This window comes from Dendropsophus ebraccatus, chromosome 2 (genome assembly GCF_027789765.1).
Source record: "Dendropsophus ebraccatus isolate aDenEbr1 chromosome 2, aDenEbr1.pat, whole genome shotgun sequence".
Lineage (NCBI taxonomy): Eukaryota > Metazoa > Chordata > Amphibia > Anura > Hylidae > Dendropsophus > Dendropsophus ebraccatus.
This window is the reverse complement of record NC_091455.1, coordinates 168,294,626-168,322,416: the sequence shown is the minus strand read 5'-3', so window position 1 is coordinate 168,322,416 and position 27,791 is coordinate 168,294,626. Positions and strand designations below refer to the sequence as shown.

Below are 27,791 nucleotides of genomic sequence, written 5' to 3'. Positions count from 1 at the left end.
GTAAAATTGTGTTCAATGGGATTTCCGCTCTGTTGTTCCCATGGCGGAATTTACACGTGGAATGTTCCACTGCAGATCTTCTTTCCAGCCAAAGAATTGACATGTTAATTCTTTGGTGGGATTCACTTTTGATAACGGAAATTCACTTTCACTCGAATTCTGCACCTATTCTGCCACAGCTGATGAAGTGGAAATTTCAAACAGGAAATTTTCTATTCCTCAGAGTGAACATATCCAAGTCTACACAGTCAGTCTCCTGCAGCGAGACAAAGATTACTGCGGGAAAGAGAGAGAATCACTTGACTGCACGCCTCTCCCGGCTGTATCTAAAGATCGTGGGGGTCTGAACACCTAGACCCCGACCAATCGAAACCCTTGACATCTTTGACATGTCAAATGTTTTTTAAGTGACAAGGATACAATAAGTGGCTACATAAAGAGAAATGCTGATAGCTAAAAGGAAGAAAGCATAAAACGTTTATGTAAATATATGAACATGTTGGATATCACTTCTAGACAATGTTTTTAGACCATAAATGTGAACTATAAATACCAGAACAGATCAAAATGTCCTTTAGATTATTAAAAGATGTCATTTGGACTCCATCCTAGAGCCCATATCTCAGGGGTCATACTAATATATCATGTATTTTCACATAAAATTGTGCAAATATTATGAAGCAAAGCTGTAACCTATATGGTTTTGTTTTACATTCACATGTTAACTTGCAAACAAATGAATATATGTATCTTTTAGCTGCGCTTCACAATATTTTGGTCATTGATAAGCAGGTAACACATTTGGTCATAAAGGTCTTTAAAGGGGTTATCCAGGACTAGAAAATCCACAGCTACTTTCTTGCAAAAACAGCACCACTCTTGTCCCCAGGTTGTGTGTGGTATTACAGTTTAGCTCAAGAATGGTGCTGCCTTTGGAGTAAAGTGTCCATGTTTTTCTAAGTCGGAATATAACCTTTAACTTTTCTTCATAATTTTAAAAGTAAAATTAACTTATGTGTATAAAGCATTTATTTCTTCATTTCTTTCATTCTTGTTTTTTTATTGTATGTTTTAGGGCTTTTCTAAAGATATCAAAGTACCTAAAGCAAGGTATGTTGGATATATCAAGGACTATGAAGGAGCCACGTTAATGGGATGTGAGTTAAATCCCAGAATTCCCTACACTGAATTCTCAGTCATCATTAAGAAACAGAAAGAGGTATAGTAGTTACTTGTGGGTGTGTCTGGTTATATGGATTATTCTTCATTTAATTATAAAGTATAGCCAAACCAATACTGGGGGGCAAAATGCTTAGACAGCATTCACACGTTATGTGTTCTGCACGGAACACAGACGTGGAATGCATGTAACGGACTTCTCCCCCGCCCGGGCAGCATCCGTGATAAGATGCTGGGAGCGGGGGGAAGTGTATTCATATGCGCTGTTACCGGTGCTGTTATTACAGCGCAGCGCATATGAATACAGTTCTCCCACTCCCAGCATCTTATCACAGATGCTTCCCGGGCGGGGGTGAAGTCCGTTACATGCATTCCACGTCCGTTTTCCGCACAGAACACTGAACGTGTGAATGCGGCCTTAAAGAGAAGCTGTCATCACTTTCATGCTGTAGTGGGAGATCTATCAATTAAAGCCAGGGGTCAGGCAGATGCCACTGGTGACCACCTCTATAACTTGTGGTTCAGGCAGCGTGAAAGGAATTCAAAAGCCATATGTCCAATCTAGCTGTACGTACATTACATTTGCTGTCTTGTTGTCTGCAGTAGACTACAACAGACCTTAACCCAACATTGTTTAGCCAACAGTGAAGCGATTTGTCCAGGGGTTCTCCAGAATAGAAAAAAAAAAAAAGCACCACGTCTATCCAGAGGTTGTGTGCAGTATTGCAGCTCATCCCATTGCACTTAGAAAATTGTCGGTAGAAAGACCACTGGGTCCATCCAGTCTGCCCTTTTAGTAATTCCTTTCTTAGTATCTTGGGATAGATATGTTTATTCTAGGCAGGTTACTATTCTGTTATTAAATTGTCATACTACACACAACCTGTGCTTTTTTGGGGGGGTAGAAAGCAGCCATGTTTTTCTAATCCTGGAAAACCCCTTTAGATAGAGACTGCTGTGAATCATGAGAGAAATACTGCACTTAGTAGTAACATAGCAATGAATCCAATCTCTGTAAACCCTGCCAGATTTGCATCATTAGATGAAAGTACATTGCATTATTTATATAGCACCACACGCAATCTTATCAGTGAATGACATTTTAGCAGCTACCGGCAGAATCAATAATCTGTTTTACTGAATAGACAACGTCCATGATGTTGTTATAAATCAGTAAAGCATAAAATTGAAGCCATTAATGAGTCCGATCATTGAGCTCTTGGGAAATGTTAATGAAGTCTCAGCTTGGTAAGTGAAATACCCAGACTCATAGATGAATACCTGCACTGATTGAGTGATAATTCAGTGTTAATACATTAGTTACATAAAAATAACATCAGCCTTGTAACATGTCTGACAGGCTCCCCATAAATTAGGATCATTGTCTCCAAACGCAGAAAGCTCCCAAGTTTTAAAATTCTCATTATTGTCGCTCTCTGCAGAATTACATTATTATCCCAGCAACAGTGAAGACAACAATATGCCATTTCATATGTACCAGCACAAGACTGGCAAGCCAGCTGCTTAGGAATTCCTGCCCACCTACGCAATGTTTTTTTGTTTTTTTTTTAATGCTCTCCATTCAGATAAAAGAAGAAATTTTAAAATTGTATAGGAAAAATTCTGTCACATAATCTCCCATTTTAGAATATATCTGTTCCATTAAAGGAGTTATGTGGAGAGAAGAAAATTTTCTTTTCTGCTTTCTGGCGCTGCCCTTCTACCCTTCTAGTAGGAAGCCCCCAGTTAGTTACCCCTCACCCCTGCCTAGTAGATAGTATTCCCCATGTTATAACATACTCACCTAGTTTGCTGTCTTTCAGCATCATCTTCCTCTCCCTGCTCTGTGAGGGTACGAGTGACGTTACTTGTATGCGTTGTGTTAACATGATCCCTGACGCAACAATTGTGTCAGGGAGCTGTGTTAAGTCAATTAGAGTGTTGAGTTAAATGCGTCATTGTGATCATGTTAACCCTGGCTACATCTGTACCTCTTGTGGCCTGAGGCAGAATGCACTTTCCCTACTATAGTGCGGCACGTTTCCATGCCTAACAGCAGGGCCATCTTAACAGCATGATGGGCCCCTGGGCAGAGGTGCGAATTGCCTCATATTTGGTAGTGTACTAGTTTGTAGTTCCGGCAGTCACCACACAAGCGTTGTATTGTTTTCTGAGATGACAGTCGGATATTCTGTGTTGTGTTTGTAGTTGCACCTAGTCACTCGAGTAAACATGGCTGGCGGAAGGCTTACATTCGATGAAAGGAAGTCAGTTTTGAAGTGGTATTTTAAGTACGAAAACATTAATGAGGTTCAACGGCAATGGCGAAATGAGTATCAAACAGAGCCACCAACACGTTTACGGATTCGTCGCATTTGAAACAAATTTGAAGCCGAAGGCTGTGTTAAAGATGTACACAAACAACGATCTGGACGACCTGTAACAGTAACAAGTCCAGCTAACTCCCGTCGTTACAACAATTCACTCGCTCACCACAGAAGTCTTTGAGACAGTGTGTCCGTGAAACTGGAGTGAGTCGCTCAAGTGTTCGGCGAATTTTGAAGACAGCAAAGTGGAAGTGCTACATCCCACGATTGCTACACGCAATGAACGAGGATGACCCAGATTGTAGAATGGAGTACTGCGAGTGGTTTAACAGCATGGTGCGCAACGATGACGAGTTTGCAGAGATGATTGTGTGGTCTGATGAGGCACAGTTCAAACTCAATGGTACAGTAAATCGCCACAATTGCATCTACTGGGCCGCCGAAAATCCGAACGTCCATGTCGACAAAGCCGTGAATTTGCCAGGAGTAAATGTGTGGTGTGGGTTGTCGTACCGGGGCTTGATTGGGCCATTCTTCTTTGACGGCACAGTTACCGGTGAGGTGTACCTTCATAAGCTTCAGACATCCATTTTACCTGCCATCCGAGACCTGTATGGAGACAGAAGATTTTACTTTCAACAAGATGGTGCCCCAGCCCACTACCAACATCGTGTTAGGGCGTATCTCGACGAAAATCTACCAGGAAGATGGATAGGCCGTAGAGGTGCTGTGGAGTATCCACCACGTTCCCCAGACTTAACTCCTCTGGACTTTTACCTGTGGGGAACTCTAAAGGACGTCGTTTATCGACAAAAGCCACGCACATTGGATGAACTTCGAGAATCCATCGTACATTCATGTGCAAATATTGAACTGAACACGTTGCAGTCAGTAGTTCGTGCTGCAGTTCGGCGGTATCGTTTGTGTGTGGATGTGAATGGTGACCATTTCGAACACCTACAATGATATCTTTAAAGGGGTAGTCCGGTTTTACAAAATTATATACCTTACACTGCCTAACCAAAAGTTATATAAGGTTGTAATATACATCATTTACATATTTGCATTGGCTGGCCCCGTTTTTGAATGATTGACTCACCGCCGGAAGTTCGTTCTTTTTATAGTTCTCCTATCACTGTCGACCACCGCTACGTCACTATTGCGTCATTTCGAGACAACGCGTCATCTCTGTAGTCCAATCCATGTGTATTCACTCCGACATCCTCATCACCGCCTCCTTCTTGCTTCAGCACCTCCCCCCCTGCAGTGATTGGCTGAAGTCAGCCACGGAAGTTCAGCCAATCACATGGTACGCTCTGGGCATGCGTACTTCCTTCTGTGCGTCCCATGCGCACTTGAATATCCCTCCGCCCAGTAATTCCTCTTTCTCTTTGGGCTCCAGGAGGATATGTGCCAGGCTGCTCACATATGTGAGAGGAGATGCTGCTCAGGCTGCTGTCCTGCAGGCTGCCGCCGGACCTCATGTGTCCACAGAGCGTCCTCTCAGTGATAATCCATGCAGGGGGCGTGTCTTAGGGCAGCAGGAGCTTTGTGTGCTGCCATCTGTATGGACGGGGAGACAGTGCAGGGAGCAGGAAGTGCAGACACAGGACGGCTGGAGGCAGGAGAGAGAGGTGAGGGGATGTGTAATGTCTGCCTCCTGTCATCTAATGCCCTCCAGCCGTCCTGCTGGCATCCAGTAACACCCCAACACTGTGGAGGTGCTCCTTCCCCACAGCACATAGCGACCCCCTCCCCCCACTGTACATGAGGAGACTCTCTCCCACCCAAACATTGCAATAAACTCTGTATAGGACCCCCAGATGCCACCTCCCTCAGCACAGTCCCCTAGAACCTTACCCTTTTTAGAGCCCCCCTCCCCCAGCAGTATATATGTCCCCTCTCCCCCCATCCCTGTATATACCCTTCCTTCCCAGCCCTGTATATACCCTTCCTTCCCAGCCCTGTATATACCCTTCCTTCCCAGCCCTGTATATACCCCTCCTTCCCAGCCCTCTGTATATACCCTCCTTCCCAGCCCTGTATATACCCTCCTTCCCAGCCCTGTATATACCCTCCTTCCCAGCCCTGTATATACCCTCCTTCCCAGCCCTCTGTATATACCCCTCCTTCCCAGCCCTGTATATACCCCTCCTTCCCAGCCCTGTATATACCCTCCTTCCCAGCCCTCTGTATATACCCTCCTTCCCAGCCCTCTGTATATACCCTCCTTCCCAGCCCTCTGTATATACCCTCCTTCCCAGCCCTGTATATACCCCTCCTTCCCAGCCCTCTGTATATACCCTCCTTCCCAGCCCTGTATATACCCTCCTTCCAATCCCTGTATATACCCTCCTTCCCAGCCCTGTATATACCCTCCTTCCCAGCCCTCTGTATATACCCTCCTTCCCAGCCCTCTGTATATACCCTCCTTCCCAGCCCTCTGTATATACCCTCCTTCCCAGCCCTGTATATACCCCTCCTTCCCAGCCCTCTGTATATACCCTCCTTCCCAGCCCTGTATATACCCTCCTTCCAATCCCTGTATATACCCTCCTTCCCAGCCCTGTATATACCCTCCTTCCCAGCCCTGTATATACCCTCCTTCCCAGCCCTCTGTATATACCCCTCCTTCCCAGCCCTGTATATACCCCTCCTTCCCAGCCCTGTATATACCCTCCTTCCCAGCCCTCTGTATATACCCTCCTTCCCAGCCCTCTGTATATACCCTCCTTCCCAGCCCTGTATATACCCCTCCTTCCCAGCCCTGTATATACCCCTCCTTCCCAGCCCTCTGTATATACCCTTCCTTCCCAGCCCTGTATATACCCTCCTTCCCAGCCCTGTATATACCCCTCCTTCCCAGCCCTCTGTATATACCCTCCTTCCCAGCCCTGTATATACCCTCCTTCCAATCCCTGTATATACCCTCCTTCCCAGCCCTGTATATACCCTCCTTCCCAGCCCTGTATATACCCTCCTTCCCAGCCCTCTGTATATACCCCTCCTTCCCAGCCCTGTATATACCCCTCCTTCCCAGCCCTGTATATACCCTCCTTCCCAGCCCTCTGTATATACCCTCCTTCCCAGCCCTGTATATACCCCTCCTTCCCAGCCCTGTATATACCCCTCCTTCCCAGCCCTCTGTATATACCCTTCCTTCCCAGCCCTGTATATACCCTCCTTCCCAGCCCTGTATATACCCCTCCTTCCCAGCCCTCTGTATATACCCTCCTTCCCAGCCCTGTATATACCCTCCTTCCAATCCCTGTATATACCCTCCTTCCAATCCCTGTATATACCCTCCTTCCCAGCCCTGTATATACCCTCCTTCCCAGCCCTGTATATACCCTCCTTCCCAGCCCTCTGTATATACCCCTCCTTCCCAGCCCTGTATATACCCCTCCTTCCCAGCCCTGTATATACCCAGCCCTCTGTATATACCCTCCTTCCCAGCCCTGTATATACCCTCCTTCCCAGCCCTGTATATACCCCTCCTTCCCAGCCCTGTATATACCCCTCCTTACCATCCCTGTATATACCCTCCTTCCCAGCCCTCTGTATATACCCCTCCTTCCCAGCCCTGTATATACCCTCCTTCCCAGCCCTGTATATACCCCTCCTTCCTAGCCCTGTATATATCCCCCCCAGCTAGGGCTGGGCGATATGGCCAAAAAATAAAATCTTGATTTTTTAAAAATTTTTGGACGATTCTCGATTTAAATCTCGATTTTTTCTCTTTTTGCTAAACAAACAGGACATTTTTCTCCCTGCAGCATCAGAAACTATTTTATAGACGTTTGAGACAACAACCATATTGCTTCCCAGTGTAACAGTGCTCCTCCCGTGCCCCTATGTAGTAGACAAGCCCATTGTGTGCCCCATATAAGTAGTTTTCCCAAATATGTGCCCTATGTACTAGTGTATTAGTAGTAGTACAGATGAGGGGATTAGCAGTACAGGTAAAGATGAGGGGTGTAGTAGTACAGGTACAGATGAGGGGTGTAGTAGTGGTACAGATGAGGGGTGTAGTAGTAGTAGTGCAGGTAAAGATGAGGGGTGTAGTAGTAGTACAGGTACAGATGAGGAGTGTAGTAGTAGTAGTACAGGTACAGATGAGGAGTGTAGTAGTAGTAGTAGTACAGGTACAGATGAGGGGTGTAGTAGTAGGGTTACAGGTAAAGATGAGGGGTGTAGTAGTAGTACAGGTAAAGATGAGGGGTGTAGTAGTAGTACAGGTAAAGATGAGGGGTGTAGTAGTAGTACAGGTACAGATGAGGGGTTTAGTAGTAGTAGTAGTACAGGTACAGATGAGAGGTGTAGTAGTAGTACAGGTACAGATGAGGGGTGTAGTAGTACAGGTACAGATGAGGAGTGTAGTAGTAGTACAGGTAAAGATGAGGGGTGTAGTAGTACAGGTACAGATGAGGAGTGTAGTAGTAGTAGTACAGGTAAAGATGAGGAGTGTAGTAGTAGTACAGGTAAAGATGAGGAGTGTAGTAGTAGTAGTACAGGTAAAGATGAGGGGTGTAGTAGTAGTACAGGTAAAGATGAGGGGTGTAGTAGTACAGGTACAGATGAGGAGTGTAGTAGTAGTAGTAGTACAGGTACAGATGAGGAGTGTAGTAGTACAGGTACAGATGAGGAGTGTAGTAGTACAGGTAAAGATGAGGGGTGTAGTAGTAGTACAGGTAAAGATGAGGGGTGTAGTACTGGTACAGATGAGGGGTGTAGTAGTAGTACAGGTACAGATGAGGGGTGTAGTAGTAGTAGTACAGGTAAAGATGAGGGGTGTAGTAGTAGTACAGGTACAGATGAGTAGTGTAGTAGTAGTACAGGTAAAGATGAGGGGTGTAGTAGTAGTACAGGTAAAGATGAGGGTCAGGGACATAGCTAAGAGCATGGGGCAGACTGGGGGGAAGGGTATGGGGTACACGGGGGGGGCAAGTATGGGGCACACTGGGGGAAGCATACATGGGGCACACTGGGGGGAGCAAGGGGCAGACTAGGGGGGAAAGGCATGGGGTACACTGGGGGACATGCATGGGGCACACTGGGGGGAGCATGGGGCAGATCGGGGGGAGAATAGGGCAGACATGGGGAGCAGGGGGCAGATCGGCAGGGGCATGGAGAAGACCGGGACAGGAGGGAACATACCTGGTGTACACGCTCTGTGCGGGCGCACACCACCGGCACTTGCGCTCTCCTCCCGCCCGCACATACTCCCCGCAGCGGACCCGCCCCCATAGCCAGACATATACGCGCGCTTCCTCCCGGCCGCACATGGAGGTCCCCGGAGGAGGCTGCAGATACTGAAGCATCGGGTGATAGTGTCGCTGCTGTACAGCTCCAGCACCCGCAGCGATCACCCGATGCTTCAGTATCTGCAGCCTCCTCCGGGGACCTCCATGTGCGGCCGGGAGGGGAGCGCGCGTATACGTCCGGCTATGGGGGCGGGTCAGAGGCGGGGACATAGGACGCTGCTGGCCGCTCTCGCTCCTCACGCTGTTTCAGTAGCTGGAGGATGCGAGCAGCCCGCCCGCGCGCCCAAATCCAATGATTTTTTTGGAAAATCGATTTTCGATTTTCCAAAAAAGTCAAATCGATTCTCACATTCTGGGCGAATTAATCGAATTATATATATCTTCTCTAGCCATGTATATATGCCCTCTCTCCCAGCCCTGTATATATATATATCTTCCCCAGCCCTGTATATATCCCCTCTCCCAGCCCTGTATGTGTATATATATATATATATATATATATATATCTCTTCCCCAGCCCTGTATATATCCCCTCTCCCAGCCCTGTATGTGTATATATATATATATATATATATATATATATATCTCTTCCCCAGCCCTGTATATATCCCCTCTCCCAGCCCTGTATGTATATATATATATATATATATATTTATCTCTTCCCCAGCCCTGTATATATCCCCTCTCCCAGCTCTATATATATCCCCTTTCTCCAAGCCCTATATATATCCCCTCTCCCCCCAGCCCTATATATATATCCCCTCTCCCCCAGCCCTGTATATATCCTCTCCCCCAGCCCTGTATATATCTCCTCCTTCCAGCCCTGTATATATCCTCTCCCCCAACCCTGTATATATCTCCTCCTTCCAGCCCTGTATATATCCTCTCACCCAGCCCTATATACAGTATATCCTCCCACTTCCTGGACACGCTGTGACTGTTATTATCTGAGAACTAGCATGACACGCCTCCATTCTAGCTGCAGGGGTGTGTACAAGTGACAGGGAGTAATGTGGGCGGAATAATTAGCCTGAGGGGCTGTCGATGTGGGCAAAGAATTCCAGCACTTGGGCGTGACTAACAAGTGCAGAGGATGATGGGTGATGACATGGCCAGACAGGAAGAAGCAAGATTTACAGCCTGGAGGAAAGGGGGGACTGTATGGACAAAACAGTGGTATAGACGGCGATGAATCAGTCTGATACAATGGTATGTTAAGTTCATAGCAAGCTAAGAATGAATAGTTTTTTTTAGCAAACGCTGGATAACCCCTTTAAGTTCGACTTTAAGCTACACTTTCACCAAATATGAGACAACTCCGTCAATTAGTTTGCAAGTTATGGACTTTTAAACAGTGGATACATTTTTTTGGACCACTCTGTATATAGAGAAGGGCAAAACAACATGTCTCATATATACAGAGGTGCAACAACATGACTATTATTTATGAGAACCATGTTGTTTCCCTGTATACTGTATAATACAATATACAGGGAAACAACATGGTATGTATATAGAGAAGGGCAAAACAACATGTCTCATATATATACAGAGGGGCAACAACATGACTATTATATATGAGAACCATGTTGTTTCCCTGTATACTGTATAATACAATATACAGGGAAACAACATGGCATATATAAAGAGAAGGGCAAAACAACATGTCTCATATATACAGAGGGGCAACAACATGACTATTATATATGAGAACCATGTTGTTTCCCTGTATACTGTATACATGGAAATAACATGGTTCATATATAATATAATAGTCATGTTGTTGCCCCTCTGTCTATATGAGACATGTTGTTTTGCCCTTCTCTATATATAAGCCATGTTGTTTCCCTGTATATTGTATTATACAGTATACAGGGAGACAACAGGGCTTATATGCAGAGGGACAGCAACATGTCTAATATATTGTATCTGGGGCATGTAATACATTCACGTTTCCCTGTTCACTGCACAGTACTCCGGCGGCCATCCTCATAGGCTGAGACCTGACATCGTCCCCCTCAGTTAATACGTGAAGGAGGAGGAGTCTCAGCTGCTGCGTACAGCGTTCACAGACTCCTCTCCCTTCTGCTGGCCTGAGCCTGAGGACCGCGCACGGGGGGTGACAGCAGGACTCAGACTGACGGCAGCACAGGCACAATACCTACAAGGGAGCTTGCTTGGGGACCGGGGACAGGGAATATGTCACAGCAGGCAGGGGCCCCCTAGGACGCAAGGGCCCCCTGGCAGCCACCTAACATGCCCAATGGGTAAGACGGCCCTGCCTAACAGTGTTTTGGAAAAGTTACTTTTTTCCCCTTTGCACATATCACGTTAGAATGTTTTTCGTATGTTGTGTAAAATTATAAATGATAATACTTGATGACTTATTGTAAATAATCATTATTACAGATCATCAAAAAAATGATTGAAAGAAAACAAGCACAGATAAGGAAGGTCTACCCCGGCTTGTCTTGCTTCAAAGAAGGAGTGCGGCAAATACCGATTGAAAGTATCCCCGGAATCCGTAGGTGTTTGTGTATTTTTCAGTGACGAGTTTAGAATTCGCATTCATACTTTTGTATTGAGATTTAGATGATTTAACTTTGAACCAGACGTGTTACACACAAGTAAGGTATTACTGTACACCACATTAGTACTGCTAGTACTTACTTACATTATTACTGCTAGTTTAGTCTTGTGACCCTTAACTTTCCCTCTAAAATTCTTAAAGGAACTTTCTATTGGAGATGATGCCCCATTCAAGCATTGGGTCCTTTTATTCTTAGCGGGATTTTTCTCTCCCATGTAATTCCGCAAGTAGCAACTCATTGACTGTATCATTACCTTGAAACGATACTTTGTTTAAGATTAAACTTTCATAGTTATAACCCCGGGAGATGGAGACATCTATCATTTTAATTTTGTCTATCTGCATTTTTGTAGCTTTGTCTCATTGTATGATAGATCTGGGTCTTCACTTCAGTCTTGATTAGAGATGAGCGAACCCGGTATTTGATTAGCGGTGGCTGCTGAACTTGGATAAAGCTCTAAGGTTGTCTGGAAAACATGGATACGGCAAATGACTATATCCATGTTTTCCACATAGCCTTAGGGCTTTATCCAACTTCAGCAGCCACCGCTAATCAAATGCCGAAAGTTCGGGTTCGGATCGACTCGAGCATGCTCCAGGTTCGCTCATCTCTAGTCTTGATCCTTTATCTTGAAATTTTCCTTTAAGTGTTAAGTTCTGGTATTCCTGTATACTGACTGAAAAGTGATCTGACTTCATATGGTGTGTTGTTTGTTTTTTTCCTTTATTTTTTGTGTACTTATGATTATATTGTGGCTGTAGTATTCAGAAATATTACTGAGGTTACATGTGAGTCACCATATAAAGGTGGTTGTGTGGCCTAATTTTTATTATATGGTTTTACAGGAGAGACGGGCTGGAAGCCAAGCATAAGAGACAGAAGGTAAATTATATTTCTATTATACACATAGAACATTTTTTTATGTAATGTATCTCTTTTTATACAGTTTAGGTGTTGACCTATTCATGTGTGCTGCCTATGATATGGGTGGAACATAACTATTACTTGGCTCTGCCTGTTTATTGCTGTTTTAAAAAAACAATAAAGTAGCAATAAAGTACAAGTAATAAAGTTATAATAAAATAATGGGTTAAAGGGGCAGCTTAACTGGAATTACTTCTAATCTGATAAAGTATCAAATGTTTTGAATATAAAGGAAATCAACTTAATTCCACTTGATGTTTTTCTTTCTTTTTTTTCCAATTTTGATTTCTAATTTTATTTCAAGTAAAGAGCCAAAAGATGCAGATCAGCTGTACAACATGCTAAAAAACATTCTGCAGCAGGTGAAGGTTAGTGCCCAACTCTCTACAGGAATTTGTTCTTTGGATAAATCAACTACTTATCTGTGTTTTCCCTCCCAGTGAAGGTGTTACATTACTTATCTTACCATGCTTTTATTAGTTATGATCCATGTGATAAAAGTTAAAATTACATAATAGCTGCATATGACTGAAATGTGAGTCGTGAGGATGCACTAAAAAATGGTTATCGTACCATAGGGTTTAAAATTTGGCTACACAATAAATATATAAAACAATACTAAAACAATTGTGATTAACTAAATACATCAAAATAATCTCTCTCTCTCTCTCTAAGCTTATGTTCACACACCATAAAATAAAAGAGAAATACACTGTAATTTTGAGGTTAAAATACAGCCGTATTTTAAGTATAATAATGTGCTCCATTGAAATCAATAGGAAAGTGCTTTGCTGGTAGTGCTTGCACAGTATAGAATAACAGAAGTATTTGATTAAAATTATTGAACATACTCATTATTTACCACCTGCTTTCCCAAAATACGGTCATTTTTTTTTATCCACCTGTTTACACATTGTTATATTGTCACTCAAAATTACGACCGTAGTTTGACATTTTTTTTTACCGTGTGAGAACATAGCCTAAATTTTATTTTGATATTGAAAATGACACAAATTTCATTACCTTATTTTAGAGTCATCAAAGTGCATGGCCTTTCATGGAACCAGTGAAAAGAACAGAAGCACCAGGATACTATGAAGTGATAAGATTTCCAATGGGTAATGGCTTTAACTGTTAATTCATTCTCACATGATTACATAAGAAATGTACGTTTTTAGGTAACATAGACCATGCATTGCAGTGAGTCCTATCAAGTGTATGATTTGGGTAGAAGCTTGGCCATATTATCACTCTCAAATAGAGAACTGTATTATCTGTGAAAATGCAGTATGGCAATGTAATCAGCCTGACCCTTTAACCATACAGTATATAAAATCCAGGGCATGGATGATTCCACAAATCAAGGGATTACTAAAGTATTTTGAAGATGGATAATCCATGCAATCCCTCTGTATTATATAAATTGCTATACCGTAAATAATGTCGCCTTTATGCTTGAAAATTAATAGAAAACAAATTCCTATTTCATTCCACCAATGACCATAAAAAAGCCAACAAATTAATAGAGGTGTTGTATATGCCCCCCCCCCCCCCCCCAGCATTGTCTGCTACTAGCTATTTGCACAAATAACTTTTTTTAGGTTAACTTTCTGCCTTCTTTCTGCTTTTGGTACTTTTTTGGCCAATTTTTTATACATTTTTTTTCTTCTGCCCATGTGTGCAGAGAGAGCTGTGTTCCCATTAAATAAAATAGAATCCAACAGATACAACATTATTGTTTTGGGGCAAAATGAGAACCAAATACTGACCAAGTCTATAAAACTATGTGAGAACATAGGGGAGATTTATAAAACTGGTGTAAAGTAGAATTGTCTTGGTTGCCCCTAGCAACCAATCAGATTTCACTTTTCATGCCTCACAGATGATTTGGAAAATGAAAGGTGGAATCTGATTGGTTGCTAGAGTCAACTAAGACAATTCTACTTTACACCAGTTTGATAAATCTCTCTTTCTATGGTATATAGACATGATATAAAGCAGATTTGTTCAAATGTTTACCAAAAATTTAGAAAGAAGGACATGGCTGTACATCCATATGTTATGCCTTGATCTACTGCTGCATAGGAAAATTTAGAGTAACATCAAGTAGTTAGTATATACTTTTATCAAACTGCACAAGACCACTTGCCCTTTGATGGCCACCTGATTCAAGTGAGTCCCTAACTTAAATGTTGTGGTGCTGGGTGGTGACCACTACTGTTACAGAAACAATGCCCATAGGAGGAGTGAACCAGTGGTCTAGCAACTCCATTGCTGCCAGACCACCCCACAGTCACAGTGCCACAGCACCAACAATGGCTGCCACACAGCCCCACACCAGTTCGAACAGATCACTAAGCTTACCTCTTCATATGCTCCCAGCCAGCAGACTCGGAGAAGCTTGGCATTAATGTATTAAAGTGTACCTGTCACTAAAACTAACTTTGTCATTGGACATTTGAAAAGTTATTGATCAGGACGAGTCTATGATCAGAAGATATAGCTGGGGAAAGATCGCAATGCAGTCCCTGTTCGGCCCTGCAGTCCGTCAATATTCCTTACAGAAGTCTATAATGACATGTCAGAAGTTTCTCCTCAAGGATAAACATTACCCCTTTGGTCCCACAACAATGGGCCTTTCTGCAGCCAAACAACACCCTGCCGTGTTCTGATGAGGGGCAAAAATCCTGAAACGGCTGTCTACAGATGGGCAACCTCTTCTTCTGGAGAGTTTTTTGGCTTTGAAAAAATCTCAGTCATCTTTTTAAAGGGAAGCTAAAGGTACCTGTAGCTACAGAGTTCCTGATTCCAGCGCCAGTCTTCTTATTTTCCTCCACTGTGCTGCTATTCTGAATCAAATATGCAAATTAGGGTGCACCAGGGGTCTTTCTCAACTTGAGTGCACCGCACTGCTTGCCCGTCAGCTTGTATGTTGCCGCCTTCTACATATTAGTAAGTGCTTAAGTAGTACAGACCTTACCCAGCAGTACAGCACAATACATGGGGCTGTTACTGCACATGCATGAAATCTGGTGAGAGCAGAGAGACACGACTACTTATGCATATACTAATATGCCTGATTAAGAGGCAACATACAATGAAAACAACAGCCGCCCTTTTCAGCCTGGGGGGGCATGGCTTTAAAATCAATGCAATGCCACCCATTTCATCTAGCACTGCACCGACAATGTCCTTTGTTTGGTGTGGCCGTGCAAAAGAATAGTCATGTCAGTTAATAGCAGCCTCTGTTCCACGAACAGCACCAGTTATTACTCTTCCATGCACACACAAATGCAGTCTGTCCTTCCGTGGTGTGTATGGAAATAAATGCTTAATAAATGTCCATACACACCCCAAATAGACCGTATGGAAATAAATGTTCCTGCGGCTGTCAGAGCTGTGACGGCCACAGGAACATGCAAACACACTAATAACGACCATTGATATACTGTGTGTGAACATAGCCTAAGGCTTTTAATTTGAATCAAGCACTGACTTAGCACGCAAACTATCTGTAAAAGGTGTTTTGGTGCTTTGTATATTCAGTTTAATCACAATTATTTTCTTCAGTAAATCTGCCACATGTGAACTCACTCTATAGCTGCACATTTACTGGTGACTTCATCTGATCCATTTACCATTTACCATGCTTTGGAGGCTTCAAAAGGGCGATCTACTAGTCTACTTTTGAGGTATATGATTGGGAACTTGACCCAGCTGGTAGAGATATGTTTGGTTTTGACACTGTAGACCACCAGCTCCTCCTCTCCACGCTCCGCTCTATTGGCCTCAAGGACTCTGCTCTTTCCTGGTTTTCCTCCGACCGCTCCTTTAGCATATCACTGTCTGGCTCCACCTCATCTTCCCTCCCCCTTACAGTCGGGGTTCCTCAGGGATCAGTCCTGGGTGCTCACCTTTTCTCATTTTACACTTTACCCATCGGACAAATCATCAGTAAGTTTGGTTTTCAGTACCATCTCTATGCTGATGATACCCAGCTGTATACCTCCTCCCGTGATATCACCCCAGCTGTATACCTCCTCCCGTGATATCATCCCCACTCTTCTACAGAACACCGGTAACTGTCTGTCTGCCGTCTCTAACGCTATGTCCTCCCTATTCCTAAAACTCAACCTTGCTAAGACTGAGCTTCTTGTCTTCCCTCCCTCTGCTAAACACCCTCCACCTGACATCTCCATCTCTGTCTGTGGTGCAACCATAACCCCTACACAACAAGCCTGCTGTCTTGGGGTTATGTTTGACTCGGATCTCTCTTTCACTCCTCATATTAAATCTCTTTCACGTTCCTGTAACCTGCATCTAAAAAACATCTCTAAAATCCGTCCCTTCCTTACTGTCGAATCTGCTAAAACTCTCATTGTCGCTCTGATCCATTCCCGTCTTGACTACTGCAATTCCTTACTAATCGGCCTTCCTTCCTCTAAACTCTCCTCTCTCCAGTCCATTCTCAATACAGCGGCCAGGCTCATCCCCATGTCCAGCCGCTATACCAATGTCTCCCCCCTGTGCCAGTCACTACACTGGCTCCCTATTAAACACAGGATACAATACAAAGTCCTCCTGCTCACCCACAAGGCTCACCACAGTGCTGCACCTCCCTATATCTCCTCCCTCATCTCTGTCTACCGCCATACCCGTGCCTTACGCTCCTCTAATGACTTAAGACTAACATCCACCTTGATCCGCACCTCTCACTCCCGTCTCCAGGACTTCACCCGAGCTGCACCAGTTCTATGGAATACATTACCCAAGACTGTCAGACTCACCTCCAATACACAAAGCTTCAAACGTGCCCTCAAAACACATCTGTTCAAGCAGGCTTACCCCCCCCCACAGGCACACACACACACACACACACACGCGCGCGCGCACACACACACACACGCGCGCGCGCACACACACACACACACACACACACACACACACACACACACACACGCGCACACACACACACACACAAACCAAGCATTTAAGCACCTAGACCTGTGCAGGCAGGCATTGGCTGGTGACAGGTTCACCCACCCTTACCCGCACTGCCTTATTTATAAAGATGGCCGGACCATAAGAACAATGAAGCACTTTGCCCCTCTGCCATTCTGTCTCGCACACCCTCCTGATAGTGTGTAAGCTGATGCATGCGAGCAGGGACCTCACTCCTCATGTATGGATAACTATATGTATATCTCTGTAATGTCTATTTTTGTTTATGTATGTACCCCCAGAATTGTAAAGTGCTGCGGAATCTGTTGGCGCTATATGAATAAAAATTACATGATACATGATATGATGAAGATACATTTTTAACTTTATTCCAACATATACCTTTAAGTGACATGAATCCAGCCTTCACTTTACTTTATTTATTTTCTTAAATACCAGATCTCAAAACCATGAGTGAACGTGTGAAGAACAAATATTATGTGACAAAGAAGCTATTCATGGCAGATCTACAGAGGATCTTCACAAACTGCAGGGAGTACAATCCACCTGAGAGTGAATACTTCAAATGTGCAAACATCCTGGAGAAATTCTTCTACACTAAGATTAAAGAAGCGGGACTGATTGACAAATAAGTAGTGACTACAGTATTACATTAAGATGTCCCTCCACGCATACTCTCCTATCCAGGATGACATCAGGCATAGAGTCACAATGCACATGCAACAGTGAGTTGCTCAGCAAGTACCCTGCATGGGTCCTAAGTAGAGATTAGTGAACCTCGAGCATGCTCGAGTCCATCCGAACCCGAACTTTCGGCATTTGATTAGCGGTGGCTGCTGAAGTTGGATAAAGCCATAAGGCTATGTGGAAATCATGGATATAGTCATTGGATGTATCCATGTTTTCCAGACATTAGAGCTTTATCCAACTTCAGCAGCCCCAGCTAATCAAATGCTAATCGTCCGGGTTCGGATGGACTCGAACCCCAACCCGGTTCGCTCATCTCTAGTCCTAAGTAAAGATGAGGGCACTTACAGTAAGTTTGGGTTTGTGTGAGAACTGCTGGTAGAAGATGGATGTAGCTCAAGGACTGCCTGGAAAACAAGGTTTACGAACCAGAACTGTACTGTACGTTCACATATCTCTAGTTAGGACCCATAAACGATAGTCACCAGATGTTGTATGGTTGCCTTGGCGTTGGTGCCTCTTCATGCCTGATGTTGGGCAAGAGAGTACTCCCAGGGGGCCCATTAACGTGCCTGATATTATTGGCTTGCCTACTGTTGTGCGCATCACTCTTCTGAAATTTGCACTTAATTTAAATCCTACTAACTCTAATAATAGTATTGGCTTTTAGCAAGCTTTTTTTTGTTGTTGTTTATGATTTTGTATAGATTTTATTAGAAAAAGGTGCTTTATAAACTTTAGGGCTTTTAGAGTATATAATGATATGAGACGTTTTGTATATTTAGAATTGTTTTGTACAATGAGATTTATTATGTTAACCACTAATATAACAGAAAGGCTGACTGTAGATTATAGATTTGCTTATGCCGGCCATAAGTTAAAACATAATCTGGTATAACTGCAGCAAAAAAAAAAAAAAATTAAAGAAAACATTCTTGGTGTGAAGTAGATCTCCATGGTAAAAGGCAATATTAGTCAATTGTATTTTTTAGCAACTACCTTATATTATTATTTTTACTGTTACCACCTAAATTGCTTCTTTTCCAAGTGGATATTATTGGATAATTATGAAAGGGGTTATTTAGCCGGACCCCCTTTTTGGCAGTGTCCGGCCCTGGCACCAACTCTGCCACCTGCATTCTGCCACTCCGTTCCCTGGAGTCTGGCCGCTTCCGAGGTTCTGATTTAGCCAGCCAGTTAGTGGCAGAGGCGGGACACTGCTACAGCGGCGGACTGGCTGAGCGGGCATGCCATGTCACATCTCAGAACTACAATAGCTGCCGGGGATTGGAGCAGCGGAATGCTGGCGGCAGCGCTGGAACAGGGAGGTAAGTGGACGCCATTGTTTTCTGGGCATTGCCAAAAAGGAGTCCCGGACAAACAACTCCCTTTAAGAAGGGAATTTGCCACCTTCAGGATCTAAGCAGCTTTACAGCAACCTGTATTTTGTCAGTGCGGTGCCTGCCTAAGCTTTGTCTAGGAACTATAGATTGCTGTATGTAACACCTGTAAGGCTGGGCCCACACAAGTGTCATGCTTTCTGTTGTTCTCCATCATTAGAACAGAATAATGTAAAAAATGTCACAACTGGATCACTTACATACCAGACATGGATGGCACCAGATAGTAGTCCCCCACTGACTTTAATAGGGTCCATCGAGTTTCCAGCATAGTTTCTGGCATTTTTAATAAAACCTGTGATGGAAACTCCTATCAAAATATCTGTATGTGAATTCCCTGCAGATCTAAGGTTTTACTATTGTGTTCATTCCCACTTCCTAACAATAGCCGCATATATTGTGGGTGGTTTTTTTTAACCTGTTGTAGGATGAGATTACATGTTTAGGGGATTTGTGTTTTTCAAGATCATATACAATAAGGTAATTTTTATTTTACATGTTTTTAAATAAGGGGTATCATCATCATCAGATATCTCCTATTCACAAGATAGGGGATTACTAGCTCTCTGGATCCCGATAACGGAGGTCAAATGAATTAATGGAATGCCATAGAGAATAATTGGAGCCATGGTGAAGCATGCGTGCTACCACTCCAGTCATTCGGAGGACATTTGATCTCCATTCTGGGATAAGTAGGAACCCCCTTACTGATCTAGCTAATTATATATTAATAAACCTTTAATGCTCCATTATACTATTATATTATATTATTTCCAATGTTATGTTCAGATTGTAAGATTCACTTTTTAGCAGAAGTAACAAAAAGATTTAGGCTATGAAACCAGATCATTGCTGTTCCATATGCAGATACAGCCATGTATAGTGTTAGCTTCAAGTTACAGGGTCTGTTTTTTATATGATATAATATGGATCCATTTAAAATTTTGATACTGTATTACAATGAAATAATAAAAAAAGAAATGAGGGTGTTGCCAGACAAGTATATTGTTTACTGCCATCTGAACTGTTTATACTCCAGTCTAAAAGTACTTTATGTGATGTACCTATATTTTACACAATTTTTAGGTAGCTCATAATTCATATTTCTGTGACCAAAATTCTATTAAAGGTGTCCGGGTTGTCCGATTTAGGTTTTGTTCATATTGCCATCAGAGGTTCTAGTTAGGATGCAGTTTTTCCCCATCAAAATTAAAGAATTTGACAGACGCCATCACTAAAAACACACTAGTGAAAACAGAGACTTAAAAAAACTAAATTTCAAATACTGTATTAAGGCTCTATTCACATGTGTGGGATCTGCAGCAGATATAAGGGCCTTTTAGGGTCCCTTTACAGAAAAAGATTATGTGCCAAAGATTTGAATCCAAAGCCAGAAACAGACTATAAACAGAGATCAGGTCATAAAGTAAACCTGAGATTTGGCTTCAAATCTTTGGCAGATAATCTGTCAGATAATCTTACTGTGTAAATGAACCCTTACACCAGCTGATTATCGTGCAATAAATCATTCAGTTTTAGAGTACAAACCCACTTGACGTATTTGCTGCGTGAATCAGTCTTAAAAATAAGCAGGCAAAACGCAGGTTGGCTTTATACAATTGTTCTGCGTTAAAATACGCAATTGCGTATTTTTGAAGTGTGAAGCTACATGCGTTTTTCGCACAGGTTGTTAACAACTGATGCTTAGCTAACAACAAGCTTCACGCTTCAAAAATACGCAATTGCGTATTTTAACGCATTCAAAAATACGCAATTGCGTATTTTAACGCAGAACAATTGTATAAAGCCAACCTGCGTTTTGCCTGCTTATTTTTAAGACTGATTCACGCAGCAAATACGTCAAGTGGGTTTGTACCCTTAAGCGATAATATTTTGGTGTGAACGTGGTAACGATCAACCGACGAAGGAAAATTTGTATGCTGTTGATCGCATATTTTGAGCCAACCTCGAAATCATCCTTAATCGTTTGCAAGTCTTTCAGTGTAAACATCAGTCGTTCACAGTATATATTACGATTGCATTTACAAATTTTTGTAGCAATTTTACTTTTCATCTAAATGCCTTTTGTTTATGAAACAAATTATTGCTTGTCATTTGCTAAAAGAGTGCTTAAGCAATTTATCTGTATGTGTAAAAGGACCCTAAGTTGCATTGATATCTGTTGCACATCCTGTATGTGTGAATGGACCTTTAGGGTTAACAGAGTGGGACCTCTGTTTAGGACCTTTACTGATTTGGTCAGAGCAGAGAGTGGATACAAGAAGCTTCTGTAGCCCCACACAACAGTCTATTCATATGAAATACAATATATGGCCATGTTCACACAACATATGTTTAGCAAAAATCATAGTTGTTGGTGCAATGTGATTTATGCTTAACATATGTTGCATTGGAATGAATGGAATCCCGGTAGGAGCGTATCTACACAGTATACGCTCTGACTGGGATTCCATCCAGCCCCACGAAAAACTGGCATGTCAGTTTTCTGCGGCCGCTATTCATTGAATAGCAGACGCACAGAACATGTCAGTTAACACAATGCAGTGTGCAGCTTCAGCCACACGCTCCATTGTGTGCAGCGGTGAATTGGGGTGCGGGTGCACTCACATCCAAATTCACCAGAAATGAAGATCAGCCGGCTGATACTGCAGTACTGTCCAGGATGATCTTCAGTAACACCAGCCGTTGTGTGACCCGGCCAGGTCACAGAACAGCCGGTGTTATACGCCATGTGAACATGGCCTTTATATTTATCTATCTATACATCCTAAAACCCCATATGTACTGAAATAGACAGCTTTTTATTTATTTTTTCTAATCCATAGCAATCCAGCTTTCCTCAGAAGTTTAGCTGTTTTTAGCAGGGCTCTATTGAGGTAGGGCTGTGACTATAGTACTGAGAGGGAGAGTCTATAGTAGTCTGAAGCACACCTCCCTTATCAGGTTTAGGCTATGGTTTTATCCCTTCTCTGATTGGCTGTTGTGTATAAATGCAGGTATATGGCATACTCACCAGGAAGTCAGTGTAAAGCTGATTTCTATTACAGTAAAAACTGAAAACCTCACTGCTGACAAGTGGCCTGTGTAAAAGAGTCAGCTGACGAATGGGAAATTTCGCTTGTCAGCTGATCGGATCTTTTGCGCAGACATTAAAATAATCTCTAATTGCCCATACATCCTCCTGTAATCATTCATATGGCCCGGCCATGATTGATTGAGCTTTGTTAACATGCAAAAGGGCCCTTAGAAAAAGAGGGTTATCCGATATTTCCCCCACATATACTGAGGCGTAGTAGTAGTGTAAGCCTGGAGTGTTGCCATAATTCCAATCCATAACATCAAAAACTGGAAATTTATAAGAACTATACAATAGGCATTAATAAAATGTCTTCTTTAAAATGAACAACCCATTCAACATGTTAATATGATCCAGCACCACTTTCTTATCACGTCTGTCCCTTTTCTATACTCACTGCATTTTTATGTTTTATAATTTCGAAAAAAGTGATATTTTCCTATAGATCATGTGCAATTATGCTGGAGTAGAACGCGTGGTTTTGGAAATGCTTTATATAGCAGAATAATCTACCTTTGTAAAGTTAATATATTGTACTGTTTTCGATTGGTTTTAAATTATATACAGGTATTTTGGAAATGTCTTTGTGTAAAATATTCAGATATACTGTGTATATTGATAAAGGTAACTATCATTTAGATTTCTATGTAAATAGCTGTTTTTTTTTGTTCAAACATTTTAAATAATCAATGTTAATAACATTAAACATGTGAAAGCAAATTGGTTTTCCAAAATGTGTTCATTTCTTTTACTTTCATGGAACACTAATCTGTGGCTCACTAGAATACGGGCCTGGCCCCTACATTTATTATGTCTTTTTGACCATTTTAGCGGGCACAGATTTTTGGGTCAACTAACAGGAGATCTGATCTCAGTAAATCAGCCTGATGTTTCTCAAATAGTAGTTCAGATACCACCCCTGGCTCCCCAGCTTTTTACCCCTGAAAATATTGTTAGTAGTAGGGTTAACACTAGGCTTGATCAAACAGCAGAGTATTGTGGGGTTCTATCGAACTCGAACCTAGCCGAACCTTCCACATTTGATTCCTGATGCCTTCCCGGTCCGTGGGGAAGAAGGAGACAGCCCAGGGACCGCCTGAAATTCCGGGATTCAGCCTATTACCTAGGCTGAATCCCAAATTTCCAGGCAGGACCCAGGTTGTCTCCTCGAGTTGAATTTGATAGAACCTATGATTTTCGACTGTTGACACCACAAGCCTAGTTGACACCACAAAATAGCATTTGTCTTTTTGACCAGTCAAATTAGGTTTAGTCAAGAAAACTAGATGATCCGGCTGTTAGGCAATCAAATGTTCTTCAATGTGTAACCAATGTTTGATTGAGAAAATTATATTATATATATAATCAGTGTGTTCCTCAACCCTCGCAAGTCAAGTACCCCCGAAAATGTGATTGATTATAAATGTTGACTTAATATAGAAAAAATCATACTGCTGCTATAGGCTTAATACAAAGTTTTCATCAGCAGTTGATTCCCAGATCAGATCCCCCAATAACAATGTGTTGTTTTCAGTAATAACAAGAAAGACTAAATACAGGACAGTACAAGATTTTCCAGAACCTGCTTGCACTCTCTCCTGGTAGTGTAGTTGAGATTTTGATACTCTTCTACCTCTTCACCCTGGGCATAACATGTACACTTTGGGACAGAACTAGTTTATCACTTGGAGACTATGCACTGTAGCCATTTACTGAATATGGCAGATCCTGCAATCCTGTGTTATGGAAATCTAATTTCCCTAATATCATCTAACGCTAGGGAAGTTGAGGTAATGTCCTTATATATATAGGTGCCTCTTTAACAGATATAAAGCAGATTCTCCTCTGTGTGCGCAGTGGATGCAGCCAGTCTCCAGCCTCTATGTCCTGAACTACTCACAACTAAACTAGATGGAGCAGGTGGTCTTTTCCTGCTGACAATCTTCTATGCTTCTAACTAATATTCACCATACACCAAGAAACACTGCCAGATCCTTGTAATATAGAGGTCAGACACAGTGATATACAGGGGGTCACACATGGTGATAGAGAGGGGGCACGCCAAAGCGAGCACACAGCCTGCTGCAGCCATAGCATACACACATACACAGCCTGCTGCAGCCATAGCACACACATACAGCTGCAGCCATAGAACACTGAAGAAAAACACACAATCTTCTCCCAGAGAGAAACAACCACATTGAGGACAAAGGTTACTGCTTCACTACTTATGGCTTCTCCTCTATATTACACAGGATATCTCCATATTACACTGCTGCTCATATACAGTCATCCAGCATCCAGGAAGAGAACAGCACAGATCTCCCCCCACACAATGGACTCTTCCAGCTCAGAAACAAACTGCCAAATAGTGACCGACAAAATTCGACTAAATTTTTTAAAGATTTTTTTATTTTTTTTTAAAGCTGGAGTCGGAACATTTTTTCCAACTCCGACTCCAGCCAAAACTAGCTCAGACTCTGACTCCACAGCCCTGACCGAGACAAAGTTCCTTTCTTGGCCAGAGATGTCAGCAGAGAGCACTGTGTCAGATTGAAAATAAAACATTTCCTGCATGATATATAAGAGATAATAAGTATGGTAAGACTTGAGATTTTTTAATAGAAATAAATTACAAATCTATAAACTGACATCAGTTGATTTGAAAATAGGATTAGTCTTACCGGTAAGGCTGTTTCTTCGAACCTTCACGACGGCACCATAGGAGGATGGGTTGTACCCTAGGGACAGGAAAAAGCACAAGAGGTTAAAAGCCCCTCCCTTTCCTCCCAGCACCAGTGCCTTTATAACAACCAATAGCACCACGTGAGTATCATATTAATCATACAATACTAGGGAGGGATACTGGTGCCGTCGTGAAGGTTCGAAGAAACAGTCTTATCGGTAAGACTAATCCTATTTTCTCTCCTCACCTTCACGACGGCACCATAGGAGCAATACCAACCATTACTCTTAGGGGGGGGACCACAGCCTGCAGAACCTTCCTGCCGAAGGTCAAATCTTCTCTTGACTGCAGAAGTAGCCTATAATGTTTTGTGAATGTGTGGGGGGACGACCATGTCGCGGCCCTGCAGATTTGTTCCAGAGAGGCCGAAGCCCTTTCGGCCCATGATGTAGACACCGCTGTTGTAGAGTGGGCTCTGATGTTAATGGGAGAAGGAAGATCTTGAGCTTTATAAGCTTCTGTTATTGAGTTTCTTATCCATCTATCGATGGTGCTTTTTGACACCTTCTTCCCTTGGTTTTTCCCCTGAAACTGTATGAATAGGTTCGGGTCAGTTCGCCAGGGAGCTGTAGTTTCCATATACTGTAGAACTACTCTAACATCTAAAGTATGATATTTCTCCTCTAGTGGATTTTTTGGATTTGGACAGAATGATGGAAGGATAATGTCCTGATTTTTATGAAATTCCGTAATTACTTTGGGTAGAAAAGGAGGATCTGTTTTTAGAGTAATGCAGTCTTCTGAGATAGTACAATAAAGTTTACGAATAGTTAAGGCCTGGATTTCACTCACCCTCCTGGCGGAACATATCGCAACCAAAAAGACTGTTTTGTATGAGAGAATTCTTATGTTGATATTTGATATAGGCTCAAAGGTGGACTTTGTTAAACCTTCTAAGACTATATTTAGGTCCCACGATGGATGAATAGTCTGAGGTTTAGGATTAATCCTGGACGCAGCTCTTATAAATCTCCTAATCCATCTATGGTCTGCTAAATTTGTGTCATAGATCGCCGATAAGGGGGAAACTTGTACTTTTAGGGTGGCTAGTTTGAGGCCTTTAGATAGTCCAGCCTGCAAGAAGTCCAGAATTTGGGCTATATTTGGTTCAGCAGGAATTGGTGGAGATCTACACCATGAGAACACCTTCCAGACTTTTAAGTAGATGGAAGTAGTTACTTTCTTTCTGCTTTTCATGAGTGTGGATATTACCTCCTCTGATAGTCCTCGACTCCTTAGTATTGTCTCTTCAGGATCCATGCAGACAGTTGTAGTCTCTCTGGTTCTGGATGGAGAATCGGACCCTGAAAGAGAAGGTCTGTTAATTGTGGAAGTAGAACTGGCTCTTCCAGTGCTAATGTTTTGAGGAGGCCAAACCAGCTTCTCTTTGGCCAGTACGGAACCACCAAAATAACTCTTGTTCCTTGGTCCCTGATCTTCTGGAGTACCTTTGGTATCAACGGGATGGGTGGAAACGCGTAAGCTAGTTTTACCTCCCAATTCTGCGTCAGGGCGTCTACTGCTGCAGGATGGTCTGACGGATTTAGGGAGTAGAAGTTTGACACTTTCTTGTTCTTTCTCGTGGCAAACAAATCTATTTCGGGGTTCCCCCAGCGCTCTACTAGTTGACGGAAGATTGATACTGACCACAGGTGATTGTATCTTGCACTGCCCTGGTGTCTTAGGTGGGCCACTGTAGTCACGTTGTCCGATAGGACGTGTACGTGGGTCTCTTTTAAGATGTTCTGAGCTGCCAGTAATGAATTTTGAACTGCCTTGAGTTCTTTGAGGTTTGAGGAGTCTCTTAAATTGTTTGTGTTCCAAACCCCCTGGAAGAATTGGGTCCCGACTTGGGCTCCCCAACCTATCTGGCTTGCATCAGTCTTTAGAATTATTTTCGGTTGAGGGTTCCACTGTACCCCTTTTTGTAGGTTTTCCCTTTTTTGCCACCAGCGGAGAGATAGTTTTGTCTGGGGGGGGTAAGGGAAAACTTTTTGTCCAATCCAGAGGGTCTCTTGTTCCAGGTCTTTAAGATCTGAGCCTGAAGAGTCCGGGAATGGGCTTGACTCCATGGTACCGCCGGGATGGATGAAGTCATTAAGCCTAGCACTGACATGGCTTCTCTCACAGACGTCAGTGGACTGTTTTTTAGTTTCCTGACCTTTGTGAGGATCTTTTGAATCTTTTCTTCTGGAAGAAAGGACATTTGAAGAGTCGAATCTATGAGTATTCCCAGAAACACTTTACTGGGTGATGGCATCAGATTGGATTTGTCGATATTGATGATCCAACCTAGTGTTGTTAAAAGGTTGCGAGTTGTTTCCAGATCTTGTAGCAGAATAATTAGAGATAGTATCTGCTGGTGCATCATTAGCCACAACTTGGTGAACCGGAGAAACATGAGGAGGATCCTGGTCTAGAGGAGCAGGAAGAGGTGGAGGGGGAGGAAGTCTGGCTACAGAAGCAGCGATTTCATCTTTCATCATTCTCCTGATATCCTCCAGGAAGGATGATCTGTCTTCCTTTATAAAGTCCCCAATGCAAGCTGGGCAGATGATTTTCTTGCAGCTAGAAGATAGCTTAGCATTGCAGGATACACATCTCCTCTCTGGTG

General features: G+C 42.8%; 2 protein-coding genes across 4 annotated transcripts in view; one reads left to right on the top strand and one right to left on the bottom strand.

Annotated features, from left to right (window-relative positions):
• KAT2B (lysine acetyltransferase 2B) overlaps positions 1-20,909 on the top strand; it is a 67,483-nt gene extending 46,574 nt beyond the window's left edge. For 2 of the 3 annotated variants that reach the window (XM_069958684.1, XM_069958686.1), the window contains exons 13-18: positions 1,076-1,219; positions 11,180-11,294; positions 12,207-12,243; positions 12,590-12,653; positions 13,319-13,403; positions 17,686-20,909. In XM_069958684.1, coding sequence (XP_069814785.1) covers positions 1,076-1,219; positions 11,180-11,294; positions 12,207-12,243; positions 12,590-12,653; positions 13,319-13,403; positions 17,686-17,879 — 639 coding nt within the window. In that variant the 3' untranslated portion in view covers positions 17,880-20,909. The remainder of the gene's footprint in view (positions 1-1,075; positions 1,220-11,179; positions 11,295-12,206; positions 12,244-12,589; positions 12,654-13,318; positions 13,404-17,685) is intronic. The other variant, XM_069958685.1, reaches the window with a different exon arrangement.
• SGO1 (shugoshin 1) overlaps positions 3,821-27,791 on the bottom strand; it is a 39,272-nt gene continuing 15,301 nt past the window's right edge. The window contains exon 11 of the mRNA XM_069958688.1: positions 3,821-4,115. The gene's annotated coding sequence lies outside the window, so the exon portion shown is untranslated. The remainder of the gene's footprint in view (positions 4,116-27,791) is intronic.